This window comes from Protopterus annectens, chromosome 12.part0 (genome assembly GCF_019279795.1).
Source record: "Protopterus annectens isolate FY-2018-M chromosome 12.part0, PAN1.0, whole genome shotgun sequence".
NCBI lineage: Eukaryota > Metazoa > Chordata > Ceratodontiformes > Protopteridae > Protopterus > Protopterus annectens.
The window spans coordinates 1,348,401,072-1,348,416,780 of record NC_056746.1 but is presented as its reverse complement, the minus strand read 5'-3'; the positions used below and the strand labels follow the sequence as shown (position 1 = coordinate 1,348,416,780).

Genomic DNA, 15,709 nt, shown 5'->3' with positions numbered 1-15,709 from the left:
TGCATCCTATACCCTAAATAAATATACTAACACTGAGGGTGCTGTACCTCTGAGTAAATGAAATACTCCAAGATATCACAACCCCACACTTGACCTATCCCATCCATAACCCCCTTTTTCCCAATTTTCTTGCACATAGGGTCATGGTGTCACATCAACAATGACCATCTACAGCCAGTGTTTACACCGCTGAGTTGCAAGCCTGCCCCAGCTGTTCTTCCATGCTATACACATGAACACGCATTCACATTCATGGCCAAGTTACAGTGACCAATCCACCTTCTGTATGTCTTTGGAATGTGGGAGGAAACCAGAGCATCCGCAGAAAATGGACAAACACAGGGCGGACATGCAGACTCCACACAGAAGGCATCCCAGCCGAGAATTAAGCATGATACTTGATGCATGTTATCCCACATTCATTGTAGCATATTACCACATACTCATTGTAACATATTACCACACATTCATTGCAACATACTACCACACATTCATTGCAACATACTACCAGACATTCATTGTAACATATTACCAGACATTCATTGTAACATATTACCACACATTCATTGTGACATACTACCACACATTCATTGTGACATACTACCACACATTCATTGTGACATACTACCACACATTCATTGTGACATACTACCACACATTCATTGTGACATACTACCACACATTCATTGTAACATACTACCACACATTCATTGTAACATACTATCACACATTCATTGCAACATACTACCACACAATTAATTTCACGTTGTGAGCATCATAAATTTAATGGAAAGTTAGAATGTGCATACAGATGTGTTTGTCTATGTATATGTGTATGCACCAGTTACTACTGGTGTCCCACAGGGCTCAGTACTGGGACCTCTCTTGTTTAGAATATACATCTCTGAAGTCAAGATATCCCCCAGTTTGGTCCGACACAGACTGATAACTGGTGCCAGAGCCATGGACTAAACCTCAGTGCAAAAAAATGCATAATTATACCCTTTGGGAAGATGACAACTCCTGCAAATTACAACACTGATAATACTCCCCTAAGAGTAGACCCAGTGGTAAGAGACTTGGGAACTGCAGTTGACAGTAGCCTGAACTTCGATCACCATGTGTCCATGGTGGTGAGAAAATCCTTCAATGTGGCTCAATTTATAAAAATCGCTATATGTGGGGCTCAGCTTATAAGTAAAGGCATGGCATCCAGATCTAAGGATGTCATAGTACCTCTGTACTCAACCCTCATCAGACCAATAATAGAGTATAGTGCACCCTTTGGCATGTACCTTGCCAGGCACCTGCAACAGATGGAGCATCCTGAGAGGTTTCTCATAAAAAAATAGAGGATATAACCAACATGTCTTATGTGGAATGAGTAAAAGCAGCATCACTGTATTCAGTTTCCTACCGATTACTGATGGGTGATCTGTGTATGACCTACAAGGCAGTCTCTGACCTTGCCCTGATGGAAAGGTTGCATATTTGCAACACGTACTGCACAAGGTTTACCCTCTCCAAAGATCTAAAAATGATCTCTGGCCTAAATAGATGATGCTGGAAAGACAGATGAGTGTCCCAGAGACTGCCCCTCCTCTGAACAGACATCCTATTCATGTGAAGCAGAGCCCTTCCCTGACCATCTTCAAGCACCGTCTGGACCGATGGATGCGAAATCACAAATTAACTCCTGGGGTAGCACCCATGTCCCTTATGGACCGAGGCAGTCTGTAAAAAGTAGGAAAACTCCCCTTGCTGGCCCTTATCTGTCCCTTAGGGATAGAAAGTTGGGTAAAATCTGGGTAAAACTGGCTAGGTTTGTAAGGGCTCTTGAGCTGTTAGCGCAGTAATCTCCTATGAACTTATAAGGAGCTGCATGGCATCCAGATCTAAGGAGATCATAAACCCACTACACTCAGCCCTAATTAGACCAATAATACAGTACAATGTACTCTATGGCATGTACCTGCCCAGGCATTTGCAACAGGTGGAGGGCCACAGAGGTTCCTCACTAAAAGAATACAGGGTATAAACAACATATCCTATGCAGATCGTCTCAAAGCCATGTCTCTGATGGATCAGCTATACATTCATAAAACAAACAGCACTAGAATTACCTGATCTAAGGACCTAAACCTTGTATGTGATAAACAAAACATATTGGAGGGACAAGTATGTGTCTCAGAGATTACCCTTTCTCTGGAACAGACTCTCTCATTCATGTAAAACAAAGCTCTTCCCTAAGCCACTTCAAACAAAAATTGAACCAATGGATGGGGAATTGCAAATTCAACCCTGGCCCTGTGTCCCTTATGGACAGGAAAGTTTGTAGATGTTCTAAGGGACAGGCATGTAACAAAGCCATACTAGTCCATGGGCATAAATAAATGGGAAAATTGGGTCTTGAATGGCTAGGCTTAAAAAGAGTCAGCAAGTACTCCCGTCATCACAATAATTTTCACTGTTCAGCAAAAACACCACGCATATATCACATCTGGAAAATTATTTCCATTTATCACAGAAAAAATTCATATAATAATTTAAAACGCCCTTTTTAACCACAATGACAACTGTTAAAGTACCTACTGCAGTAGGAATATGTGAGAAGGTAAGAACTTCAATAACAACATTTTAGCTGTTTAACATCAAACAAGAACTTGATTTATGGATAAAATTACTTACATCTCCTCCTGGAAGTCCAGCCACACCTTCTTCTCCTGGTGGACCCGTTCCTCCGGCTTTGCCTTTTGGGCCCTGCAGCAAATTAGAGACAAAGACAATGGAATCAATTCTCCAACTTCAGGTATGTCTGCACACCTGCATGACTGGTATTCTACTACCTGCACACCTGCATGACTGGTATTCTACTACCTGCACACTTGCATGACTGGTATTCTACTACCTGCACACCTGCACGACTGGTATTCTACTACCTGCACACCTGCACGACTGGTATTCTACTACCTGCACACCTGCACGACTGGTATTCTACTACCTGCACACCTGCACGACTGGTATTCTACTACCTGCACGACTGGTATTCTACTACCTGCACACCTGCACGACTGGTATTCTACTACCTGCACACCTGCACAACTGGTATTCTACTACCTGCACACCTGCACGACTGGTATTCTACTACCTGCACACCTGCACGACTGGTATTCTACTACTTGCACACCTGCATGACTGGTATTCTACTACCTGCACACCTGCATGACTGGTATTCTACTACCTGCACGACTGGTATTCTACTACCTGCACACCTGCATGACTGGTATTCTACTACTTGCACACCTACACGACTGGTATTCTACTACCTGCACACCTGCATGACTGGTATTCTACTACCTGCACACCTGCATGACTGGTATTCTACTACCTGCACACCTGCACGACTGGTATTCTACTACCTGCACACCTGCATGACTGGTATTCTACTACCTGCACACCTGCACGACTGGTATTCTACTACCTGCACACCTGCACGACTGGTATTCTACTACAAGAAATAGTAATGTGCTTGACATTATAATACAGTCTTTTCACTGCTGATATGAAAGTAACAATGAGGTAATATAGTATCTTCTGTACACAGGATATATTGTACATCCACATTTATTAATGTAAAAAGTTGAAAAACATTTAAAGTTTGTCAAACAGGAAGAGCTTACACCTACTATCTAAGGTATCACAAAGTAATTTTTCAACTAGCCCTCCATTTCCCTAGCTTTAAGAGAAAATGCCTTCTCAACTCTACTACCAGCCAGCTGAGAAAGTCTGATGTAGGATATAAAATTATTACTCTATTTATTCCAGAAGAAGCATCTATTAGACATGCATAAATGTCATTACTTTATGACATAAGTTAATATTACAGACTCAATACAGTAACTGAGATAAAATAACTAGAAGTGGGAACTTTAGAAAAGGGTAGGAACAAATTGTATACAAAAAATGGGAATTGTGGGAACAATACATGCAGAACAATGTTTTAGAGGAGGAATGAGGTTTATGGGAAGGCAGTAATTGAATGAGCCATGTAATGTTTGACTGACGATAACTGTATACAAGATTATATGCAATGTATAATGTTTGCAACTGAAAATATGTCAGTGTGGTTTGTTTTCATTTATATTAATATATGGTTGCCTATGTCATAAGTGATAATTCAATAAAGGTGTTTCTTATTTAAAAAAATATATATTGCAGACTCAATTACGTAAAAATACGTAGTATAATGTTATTTTTCAGACATTTTAGATATGATTGATACAAATGTCTTTAACTGTGCTAATCAATGACTGTAATATGCATATAATATTCATTGTTCCTCAAACTGTATGGCAACCAAACTGCTAATAAAGTAAATACTTGTATAAGCCTGTTAACTAACCTACTAAACTTGCACAAAATACGATGTTGTACTATACAGTTGACAATATTTATTCAGTTTTAATCCTAGATCAGCTAAAGGCATGAAACACAAACTAGTGCTACTAATCTTACAGTGTTGCTTTCCAAATAAGTCTGCAATCAAGAATATATTCTTGTATTATGGCCTGAAGCTACAGAACTCACTACTGACATTAATACATACTAAGAAACAAAATGGTAAAGCGACCTTGTAAAGTTCAAGCTTGGAGACATTGATAAAGAATTTGTAATTTTGTGCATTGCATGTGTACTACATGTGAACAGCCATTACTCTGTCAGCTGCTTTATGTGCACACACAATACTCTGTCCTTCGTACTACTGGTGCAATGGCTGCATGGCTTTTTGTTCTGGGACACCTTATACCATTTTGTTGATAGTACAAACAGCTGCTATGCAACTGTTGCCATGCAGTTGTGTTTTATAATCTCTCACAAACCTGTACAAAAGTCACTTGCTGCACACAACTGTTGGTCTGATTTCCTTTTTGCTTTACTATGAATGTCTGACTGTTTACAAATCTTTTATTGGTAAACTAACTTGTTGACTATTTAGTTTGTCTATTAGATATGTTATTTGGTGGTATCTGGCATACATCTGGTTTTCTGCACACAGATTATTTTTCATAGGTCCATAGCTAAATACTAGGCAATCAGTCTGCAGGTTATTACATGTCTAGCCAATAACCAGACAAAAGATAAAACTCAAACCTTGCACTTTGTGTCTGTAAAGTAAACACATTAACCATTATGCCAACCCACCTCAGATGGGGCTCAAGCCCACAATCCCTGGCTTAGGACAATGCCTTGTCATTTAGATCATTACCAGCCTATACAGTAGAGGCTGGTATTGTTACAATGTATATGCTGTGATTCTACCCATAAACTCTCTTAATTTGCAGCTATAATCTAGCACTGTTAAATTTCTTCTGTATTAGGTGTTTTCTATTTTTAAAGCAGTATTGACTTAGAGTATAATTTTTTTTGGTCCTTTCACAATTATCTTCTCCTAGAGACTTTCATCTGCAGCTCATGTTCAACTACTAGCCTAAACTCTGCTTTATAAATGTAGCACCTATTGCATCGTCATCAGATGTATGGTACATCTTCTGTTACCATCTCAGAATACTCTGCACAGAGCCAAAATGCACCACCTATTACATCGTCATCAGATGTATGGTGCATCTTCTGTTACCATCTCAGAATACTCTGCATAGAGCCAAAATGTACCACCTATTACATCGTCATCAGATGTATGGTGCATCTTCTGTTACCATCTCAGAATACTCTGCATAGATCCAAAATGTAGCGCCTATTACATCGTCATCAGATGTATGGTGCATCTTCTGTTACCATCTCAGAATATTCTGCATAGAGCCAAAATGTACCACCTATTACATCATCAGATGTATGGTGCATTCTGTTACCATCTCAGAATACTCTGCATAGAGCCAAAATGTACCACCTATTACATCATCAGATGTATGGTGCATCTTCTGCTACCATCTCAGAATACTCTGCATACAGCCAAAATGTAGCGCCTATTACATCATCAGATGTATAGTGCATCTTCTGTTACCATCTCAGAATACTCTGCATACAGCCAAAATGTACCACCTATTACATCATCAGATGTATGGTGCATCTTGTTACCATCTCAGAATACTCTGCATAAAGCCAAACTATCACATTATTACTCTAATTAGCATACTGCCTCGCCACCTTATCTGTGTTGCTCAGTTTGTAGTGATCAGTCTCTGCTGTTGTCCTGCTATGACGTTGTTCATCTCATGATCCTTTAATCCTAGTTAATTCAGCCCACTGACACTTGCCCAGACCACTTCTTCAGTTCATCCCTTACTGCTGAATGGTTCCCATACAGATGGATACCTTGATTTGACCTGTGCACCCTTCTCTAATGCCACGTACCCAAAGAATTGCATTATGTCTGCAGTAATTGTTTGGACATCATATCTTGCAACAGTTTTCCCTGTACTTCCTACTCAGTGTAATTTTTGGTTGCATTCACTGTATTACTAATAATTAGTACACCCCCCCCCCGGGTTTTAGTGAGTTCAGTACATAGTATAAATCCTGCAGGAAGGTTTGTCTCAAATAATTGGTGCCAAAAATAATGAACTTAAACTAAATGCCAAAAATGGATTATTGTATCCTATGGGAAGTCATCTACACAAAGGAATTTCCACATTGACAATATGTCTCTAAGAGATGGCCCAGTTTTTTGGGATTTGGGAAATTATGTGGACAGTGACCTAACTTTTGACCCACGTGTCTATTGTTTTAAGAAAGTCCTTCTATATTACACAGCTTGTAAACAAAGGAATTGTGCCTAGATCTAGGGATGTCAGTATTCCCATTTACTCACCCCTCATTAGGCTAATTATTGCATATAATACCCTCTCTGGCATGTATCTGTCCAGACCCATTCAACAACTGAACACCCACAGAGATACCTTACTAAAAGGATACAAGGCCCAAACAGACCGTCTCAGAGCTCCTTCACTATAGTTTGTATCCTACGGATTGCTAAGAGGTGACCTGTGTTTGGTATAGAAGGCATCTTCTGACTCATTACTAATGGATTTATTGCACATCGGCAAGTTAAATGGCATTATAAATACTTGGTCTAGGGATCTAAACCTCTTCTGCAACATGAAAGGAACATTTTGGAGGGAGAGGTACATATTGCAAAGGATACCACTGCTGTAGTACAGACTCATCATCTACATAAAACAAAGTTCATCCCTGTCCATATTCAAGTACAACTTAGATCTATGGTGAGAAACATAAAATGTACCCCACGACTGTCTCCTGTATTACTAATGGATGCAGGCAGCTCCTTAATGCTTTATCCCATGCAAGGGTCCTATCAAATTATCTGTGGTATGATCTTACTTATCCTCATAAGGGGTAATATATAATTATCGACCATGGGGTAGTAAGGCCAGTCTATACCAAGTGGGATAGGTTATTTCAAGCATAAAAACGGAAACTGGACAGGTTTAAAATGGCCACAACGGCCGCTAGCCTAGTACTTACCTATGAACATATAAACACTAGATTTCATAAAATGAATAATTAATGGATACAGACATCTTTGTACCTAACTGTAGTTCAAAAATGAATTAAGAATTCATTTTTTTATTTTATAAAATGTGCACCCTGTAAATACAAATATTCCTTCCATAATAGATGAGTTAGAAAACTAAGATTTCATGTTTTTCTTGTGGCCTTGTATGTGGATTTAAGACAAATAATTTCTACTTCCATGTTATCATCTTGTTAAGCTGTGAATCCGGTTAACTTTTACAATTATGTGGCACACGGAGCTTGTTGATTACTCTCTGATATTCAGAAAAAGACAACTCAGTAAAGAGCTACAGTTGTGCGAGGCCCAGCCTTAGAAAATGTTAAGCGCTCCCTGCTTAGGTTGCTAAGGTTGGGTCTCTGGTTAAGCAGGTAAAATCTGCCAGTAGTACTGGCCAGCATATGACAGCAGCATAGTAAAAGAATGGTTTCTTCCTGCTGTCCCATCAGTAATGTGTCCTGACTTCATGTTCTAAGCTTAGAAAGTTAATAGAATAATAGATTGTGTGTTTGCTTGCATTTTCTGAAGGATATGAAGTCTGAAACCTAAATGTATGTCATTATTCAGTGTCTTCAATCCTCAGTAATTTGCCTGAAAACCACAGACTAAACATGAGTTGAAAATCTGGACAGTTTACATGCATGGAAGATGAGTGTAAACATTAAGGATCAAATTACTGTGTCTTTCCGACAGTGCTTGCCAATTGCTTAACGGCTTTGAAAGCCAGCAAAATACTTACTTTGTTTTTTTCTTTTTTGCTGTAATTGGTAGTCTAAGGGGCAGATAAAGCTCAATGTACTACAAAGAATTATGATCAGGTCTGTGAAAATAACCCTAAATTGTGTTCTCGACATGGACGCCAAGATTCACCTCTTCAGCTTTTCTCTCAAGGTTAATTTCTTGACATCCATCTCTTGACCACATAATAAATGGGTTATAATTGGCACTCTGATCATAATTCTCTATTTCTGTGCTATTTACCAACTTTAACATGCACATTTACTCTTTCGGTTGAAATGACCCAAAATCGGACCAATACACCTACCCATTTAACAAATTTAAAAAATAAAAGTCCTTCCCTTTGGCAGTTCCCATTGGATGGTTTGAACATGAATGTTTTTAACTTATTAATTATTTTGCTTTATGCTCTATAAAGGGCCCTCCCTACAACCCGTGGCCCTTTACTTTTACTTTCCACACAGTGATGTCTAATTTTACTGTTCCTGCCATGGGCAACAGTTTCCCTGCACTTGCCTTGCATAATGAGTGACACTCAAGTTTACCTAAAGGGTGGAGAAGTGGCAGTCAAGTGTCTGGGAACAGTTTTCCAGTGCTGGGTGTGGCATAGATGGAATTCAGGAAGCTAGAACTGCATAATCATTTTAATACTTTAATTCTCACTACTGCTGCATCATCTGATATGCGGTGAAATCAGGCCATGAAACATACTCACCTGTGCAGACAGTCAGGAGTTCCTGCCGTTGTTCCATGTCTGTTTAAACATGGTGTACTGCTGCCTTCCTACCTTCTGATGGAGAGTGCTGCCAACTCCAAAATAAAGCATGGCACTCCCTCAGGGAATTATGGCCACCTATCAGATACTTTATTCTACCCACCCTAGCAGGCCCTTCAACAATGTGAGGCTGACACTGAAGCCAGTTTGACAGAATCATTGATGGCACCCTCCTTCTATGACAGTGGGGTACTTGTGAATATTTAACCTCTTTCAGTGAAACTACAAATAACTTACCTCAAAGCCTGGGAACCTTGGCAGTTATATTACTTAGCAGAGTTTAGGAAGCATACCTGTCCCCTATTCACAGGAAGAATAGGGTCTTTGCCCCTCAGGTAAAGCACTTTTGATGAAAACGCATTCATTCTATCACTCATCTAAATGGACTTGTATCTGTGGTCATTTAATCACTTGAATATCCATTGGTACTGATGGCTGTGATATCAGATACTGGTGACAAAAGAAGCAGGTGACAGTAGCATTAGGAAAAGACACTGGTAACAGAAACAACAGATGCTGGTAGCCATGGTAATCATGGTAGCCATGAAAATAGCTTCAGTCAGTGTGGATAGCAGACAATAAGTGTTAGCAAAAGAAAACAGAAAGTAGGAGAGATGGAAGATATGACAACAGTATTCAAGTATGTAAAGCAGATAAAATAAACATGCAGTCAGACATTTAAGTCCTACAAGGGGTACAGACAGAAGCTGTATGGTAGGAAAGACTGAGAAGAAAGAAAAAGGCCAATGCAGCACAGAACATCTGGTAAAAGTAAGGAATGCTCTGCCCAAGAAGGTGGTGAATGCACCTGTAATGGTAGTGTTCAAAAATGGCTGGGACAAGGGAAACAGGATGGCAAGGTTGATGAAAGCCATATAGCCGTACTGAGGGAGACATGGTGAATTAGAAGAGTAATAACTCATAAGCAAATCAGACTGACAATAATCTCATCTTCCACTGTTTTGTTCATATTTTTTGTAGCACAATGTACTGTTTTGCACTATATTGCTTTGTGGCACACTGTACTGTTTTACGCCGTATTACTTTGTGGCACACTGTACTGTTTTTCACAGTATTGCTTTGTGACACTATACTGTTTTGCAACATATTACTTTGTGGCACACTGTACTGTTTTGCACCGTAATGCTTTGTGACACACTATACTGTTTTGCGCGTATTACTTTGTGGCACACTGTACTGTTTTGCACAGTATTGCTTTGTGACACTATACTGTTTTGCACCATATTACTTTGTGGCACACTGTACTGTTTTGCACCGTAATTCTTTGACACACACTATACTGTTTTGCACCGTAATGCTTTGTGACACACTGTACTGTTTTGCACCGTATTACTTTGTGGCACACTGTACTGTTTTGTACCATATTACTTTGTAGCACACTGTACTATTTTGTACCATATTACTTTGTGGCACACTGTACTGTTTTGTACCATTTTACTTTGTAGCACACTGTACTATTTTGTACCATATTACTTCGTGGCACACTGTACTGTTTTGTACCATATTACTTTGTGGCACACTGTACTGTTTTGAAGCGTATTACTTTGTAGCATACTGTACTGTTTTGTACCAAATTACTTTGTGGCACACTGTACTGTTTTGTACCATATTACTTTGTGGCACACTGTACTGTTTTGTACCATATTAACTTTGTGGCACACTGTACTGTTTTGCACTGTATTGCTTTGTAGCACACTGTACTTTTTTGCACTGTATTGCTTTGTAGCACAATGTACTGTTTTGTACTGTACTTGTTTTGAAAGAAGCAACTCGGCAAAATAAAAAAGTCTACTGCCAATCATTAGCGGACCGGAGTTCCGCTGTGGTGACCCCTAACTGGGAAAAGCCGAAAAGACTAACAACAACAAACAGTTGTGGAAGGAATGAGGTAGGTGTTAGTACCAGGGGCAGTGGGTGTTGGCAGTATGCAGAAGTATCAGTGATAAATGCAGAAAAAAGGAGCATAGTTCATGGAAGGATACTGAAAGGAACAGGTGTTAATGCACAGAAGGTGTTTGTAACTATAGTAATAGTTTTTACTAAAAGACAGTTGAGCTCCTGGCTGAGTGTGTGCGTTTCTATGCTGAAATAGTCAGTTTAAAAACTTCATCAACTAATAGTTTTTGGGCTTAACCAGTACTATTGTCAGATGCCCTCAGCTGGAACTACATAAAAAAAACTGCAGTATAACAATCAGTAAGTAATGTCAGGCTTGTTTTCAGCTGCATACTGCAAAAACAGATCTGTAATTGAACATCACATTTCAGGCTTCTTTTCAGTTGCATACTGTGACATCCCCTCTCTTAGCCAGTAATCAAGGAGCCCGAATCCTCATCAGTGACACTGGAGAGGGACGTTCACATGGAATACAAATGGATACACTTAGTATTTCCAGATGCAGACCTCTCTGCATCAAGTACAATTTCCCTGTGAGATGGAATTAGTTTCTTCTCCAATAACATGAAGATGACCCACCTCCTTATGACAGTGGGAGACTGTAAATGAGTAGCCTTGTCTTTGACTACTATGGCTACTGCCGGTGCCAACAGACTGGGATTTTTGTAATCTTTAAAATTTATTGGCTTATTTTTGATGGATGACTTTTTGTTGCCAAAAAAACACCATGAAGTAAAATGAAAAGTGATTGAGTTAGTAGCATACGACTGCAGTTAGCCAAAGTTGTTTCACTGTCAGTAATACAAAAACCTTTATCTGGCTAGCTGCTTCAAGGAAAATGAGTAGAACAATATATCAGTCTCATAAAACAGTATCTAGTACAGACTGCACAGTGAAGTGATTTAATTCACAAATAAATAATTTTTGGATGAGGCACCATACAGAAGGGAAGGATATAGCTGTAACAGCACAAAAATGTCCCAACTGAGGTTGACTGTAATGTAAAAGAAAAGTTTGCCAGAAAAAAAGGAACAATTGTTTTCAGTGGACTTGACTGTGATGGACTGTTTTCATAGTCACCACAATAAATATTAAATGACTACTGCTCAAGATGACTCTGCAGTCCACACCAGAACATGTCGCACTAACACAGCAGCGCAAACTCTTAGAACTGTCTAGAAAAGTGTGCCTATATCCTATTCAACACACAATGGGAAAAAAAAAAAAAACAAATTACAGTCTTCATTGGGTTGGTCTGCAATGGGTGGATTTTTTTCATATTCAGTAAAATGAAATTGGTGCCTCTGACCAAAACGTTTGGTATATTCACAGAAATTTAATTTACAGACCAATGATCCCGAAATCATAATGCTCACACCAGCACTAAAGAAAACAGTGACACAATAACATGAAGTGACAGAGCAGTCATGGAAAGAACTCGTCTGCTTGTGTGCATGTGATTCCATAAATGGTAGGACAATCAAGTAGTAATTTCAGTGGCTTGCATTTTGGTGGGCTTCTTTTCAAATTTACTAAAATAAAATCAGTCTGGCAAACAGTAAATGCCCATTGTGCTGCAAATGTGCAATGATTTAATTCACAAATCGTTACTTTTTCATGCGAGAACTACATCAAACTGGGACTGACAAGGATCATGCCAACACAGCAGCATTGACTCATCACTCTGTCTATAAAAGAATGTATAAATAGGAACTGCAGTGTTCAGAGACCATCTTTAGTGAACTTTTCCCAGCCATTAAAAATAAATATATCTGCCTGACCAACAGTAAATCCCCCTAAACCTGCATCTGTATACTAATTTAATTCAGAAATCAATAGCTCTTCAAGAAAGCTGCACACCTGAGCAGGACCGAAGGACACAAGGATACAGTAGCACAAACTAATAGATCTGGCTAGAAAATAAAGGTCTGCCTATACCTACACAAATACACACACAACTGGAAAAAAAAAAAAGAACTGCACTCTTCAGTTGGCTGACGGTGTTGAACTTTTTCCCCCAATATTAAGTAAAATAACATCTGTCTGTTTGGCCAGAAGTAAATGCCGTATTGCTACAACTGCACAGGGATTAATTCACAGATCAATAATTCTTGAAATGATGTCCAGTCCAACCAGGAGAGGAGGGTATGGTCACAGGAGCACAAACTAATAGATCTCCATAGCATAAACACTGGAAAGAAAGGTTTGCTTAGGTCCAGCCTGTGCTGCTACCACAGTCTGTCCCCCCCCAACCCTACACACACCCACACACCATGAAGACAGTCACACAACTGCAGCCAACACACAGTGTATTTATGTTTTTTTTTTTTTGCTTGGTATCTGCACACCAGCTACCTAGATAGAAGCATGCTCCACGTGATGAATGACTGCTGAACATGAAATTAAAATTGCTGTGCAACTTTGGAGGCTGGAACTAACCATGTTTGACCATGAGTATGATGGCCTCCCTTATAATGTATTCCCTTCACTGGGACAGGGTCCCCATCCATGTGAAGCAGAACTCCTCCTAACCCAATTCAAATGCAACTTGGACAATTGGATGGGGAACAAGAAATTCATCCCTGGTTTGGCATCTATTTGTATAATGGACACAGGCAACCTGTAAATGGCTCATCCCCCAGGCCCCTGCTTGTAAATGTTTCATCTTCTAAGCCTCTGCTTACATTTATCAAGGGTACCAGAACTTGTCAGAGATTTGTGTTTCATGGCTAAGCTTAAAAAGGCCCTTGTGGTCATTAGCTAGTAAACACAAATGAAACTAAGTGGTGATACAGTAAAGTTAAATCAATAAACAGCAAATATGAGTTTTTACTGTTGACTTTTTTAACTCTTTCCTTGTTGTCAGCCATTCCCACTCAATCAACTGTACTACCCACAATGTACTGCATATATTTCAGCTTCTCCAGGTAAAATGTTTTATGCAGGTTTTATGTACAACTCTGGGTATGTTGTTCTTCAACTGCTCTTTCACTGCTGCCAGCACCAGCCCCATAACCGAACTCACTTCAGTGCACATATGCTCACACAGCCTATAAGCTATGCCAGCTTCAGTTTGCACATACCAACATCTCTCCTGTGCTCTCTGGGCCTCCCATCTCCAAAACACAGAAAAGCAGTTCCTATTAATTCATGTGCCTATTGTGCCCACTCCTGATCTTAATGGTGCATGTGGCAACAGTGAGGATGCAGCACCGCAAGCGCGATCTGATGAAGTCTGTTAATTGATGAAAGTGGTCATCCTAATAAATGTGGATCAAGGAAGCCTTCTAATGACTGATCATTTGGTGTTTACTTAGAATCTACAGCAGTTTATTGGACTTCATTCTTTTATTTATTACCTCCAACACCAGATTACACTTATGTCATTCATGGCTTATCCTCTTTTGGTTTTCTTTGGTTAATCCTGAACAGGGACTCTTAGTCCCTAACAGGTTTAGATAAGTAGCACTTAGGTTTTCTTCATTACAGGTGACCTGTGAAACAACTATCATTCATATAATATTTATTTATATTGTCATACATTTATATTTCTCAAAATGTCTCAACAACCAAATGGCAAAGAAAGTTCTCAGATGGATGAACAAAATGCTGCTGAGCGTGTGTGTGTAACTCGAGTCATTGCTGAAATATTTTAAGTTGTTTTTGTATTACAAATGAAATAGTTACTGTGTTTACTGTGACTTATAAAATCCAGTTTAAGACCTACAACCTAAATAATGCCACCACTGTAAAAAAAACTCCTGAAGAGTTTGCTGTTTATACTTTTTTCATAACCCCTATGGTTCCAGAGATATGAACATTTGTTTGAAATGTGAGGACATAATTTGATTCCGTCAAAAGGCTTAGGCTCCGCCCATTGGAAGTTACAGTGCAAACTTCCTGAGCTCCATTGGAGTGAATGAGGTAATATAAATCTACTACACTATCTGGAAGCAAAAGGAAGTGGTAGAGATGAAGAGGACAGATAGAGAAGAAGAAGAAGAAAGGAACCCGGGGTGTAGCTTTAAGGGTGGCAAAGCTCAAGCCTGAGGAAACAATTTTTGTTGAAGAATGGCAGCATCCATGTAGTGTCTGAGACAAAACCACACCTGGTACAATATACATCTTAAGAAGAGAAGAAGAATGCTGGGAAGGGTGTGGGAGGCACAACTACACAGCTACTAGCTGCAATACTTGGGTAAATGTGAAAGACAGTTGGGCTTCTTATGTCAGCATCTTCATCTGTTCATATCTGTGCTTTGCTGAGAAATTTAAGACCCTCAGAAACTGAAGTTTAATTGTACCAGGTGCTGCAAGAGGGAGAAGACCGTCTTATTTCCTTCCACACTGTCAACTTCTGCCCAAAAGCAAACCTGGGGTAATAGACACTGTATGGTATGAGACAGCTGGATAGAGCTGGGCCTTTTCTAACTCACCGGGGGTTACTCTCTTGTCTCAGTTCTGAGTTTCGCAGTGGAAAGCTTATAGTTGTGCAATATATCCAGTAATTTCATATGCAGGAATGTGAACCATGCTTGCTTTTCCACCAACTTATAAGTATCCCTACAGCAGTCAAACATCAAGAGAAATGAAAACACTTAATTATCTGTAGTGTATCTTCACAAACCCTATCAGTATCACAACACCTATAAATGTCTGAATTTGTCCATATGTTGAAAAAAGGGCTTACTATATGGAGGACTTGGTCTGTCTAGATTGCATACAGGTTA

General features: G+C 39.5%; 1 protein-coding gene across 2 annotated transcripts in view; it reads right to left on the bottom strand.

The window, feature by feature from the left end:
• Window positions 1-15,709, bottom strand: part of COL9A3 (collagen type IX alpha 3 chain) — a 727,303-nt gene that overhangs the window by 659,890 nt on the left and 51,704 nt on the right. For both annotated transcript variants that reach the window (XM_044090399.1, XM_044090400.1), the window contains exon 4: window positions 2,689-2,760. In XM_044090399.1, the coding sequence (XP_043946334.1) occupies window positions 2,689-2,760 (72 nt within the window). The remainder of the gene's footprint in view (window positions 1-2,688; window positions 2,761-15,709) is intronic.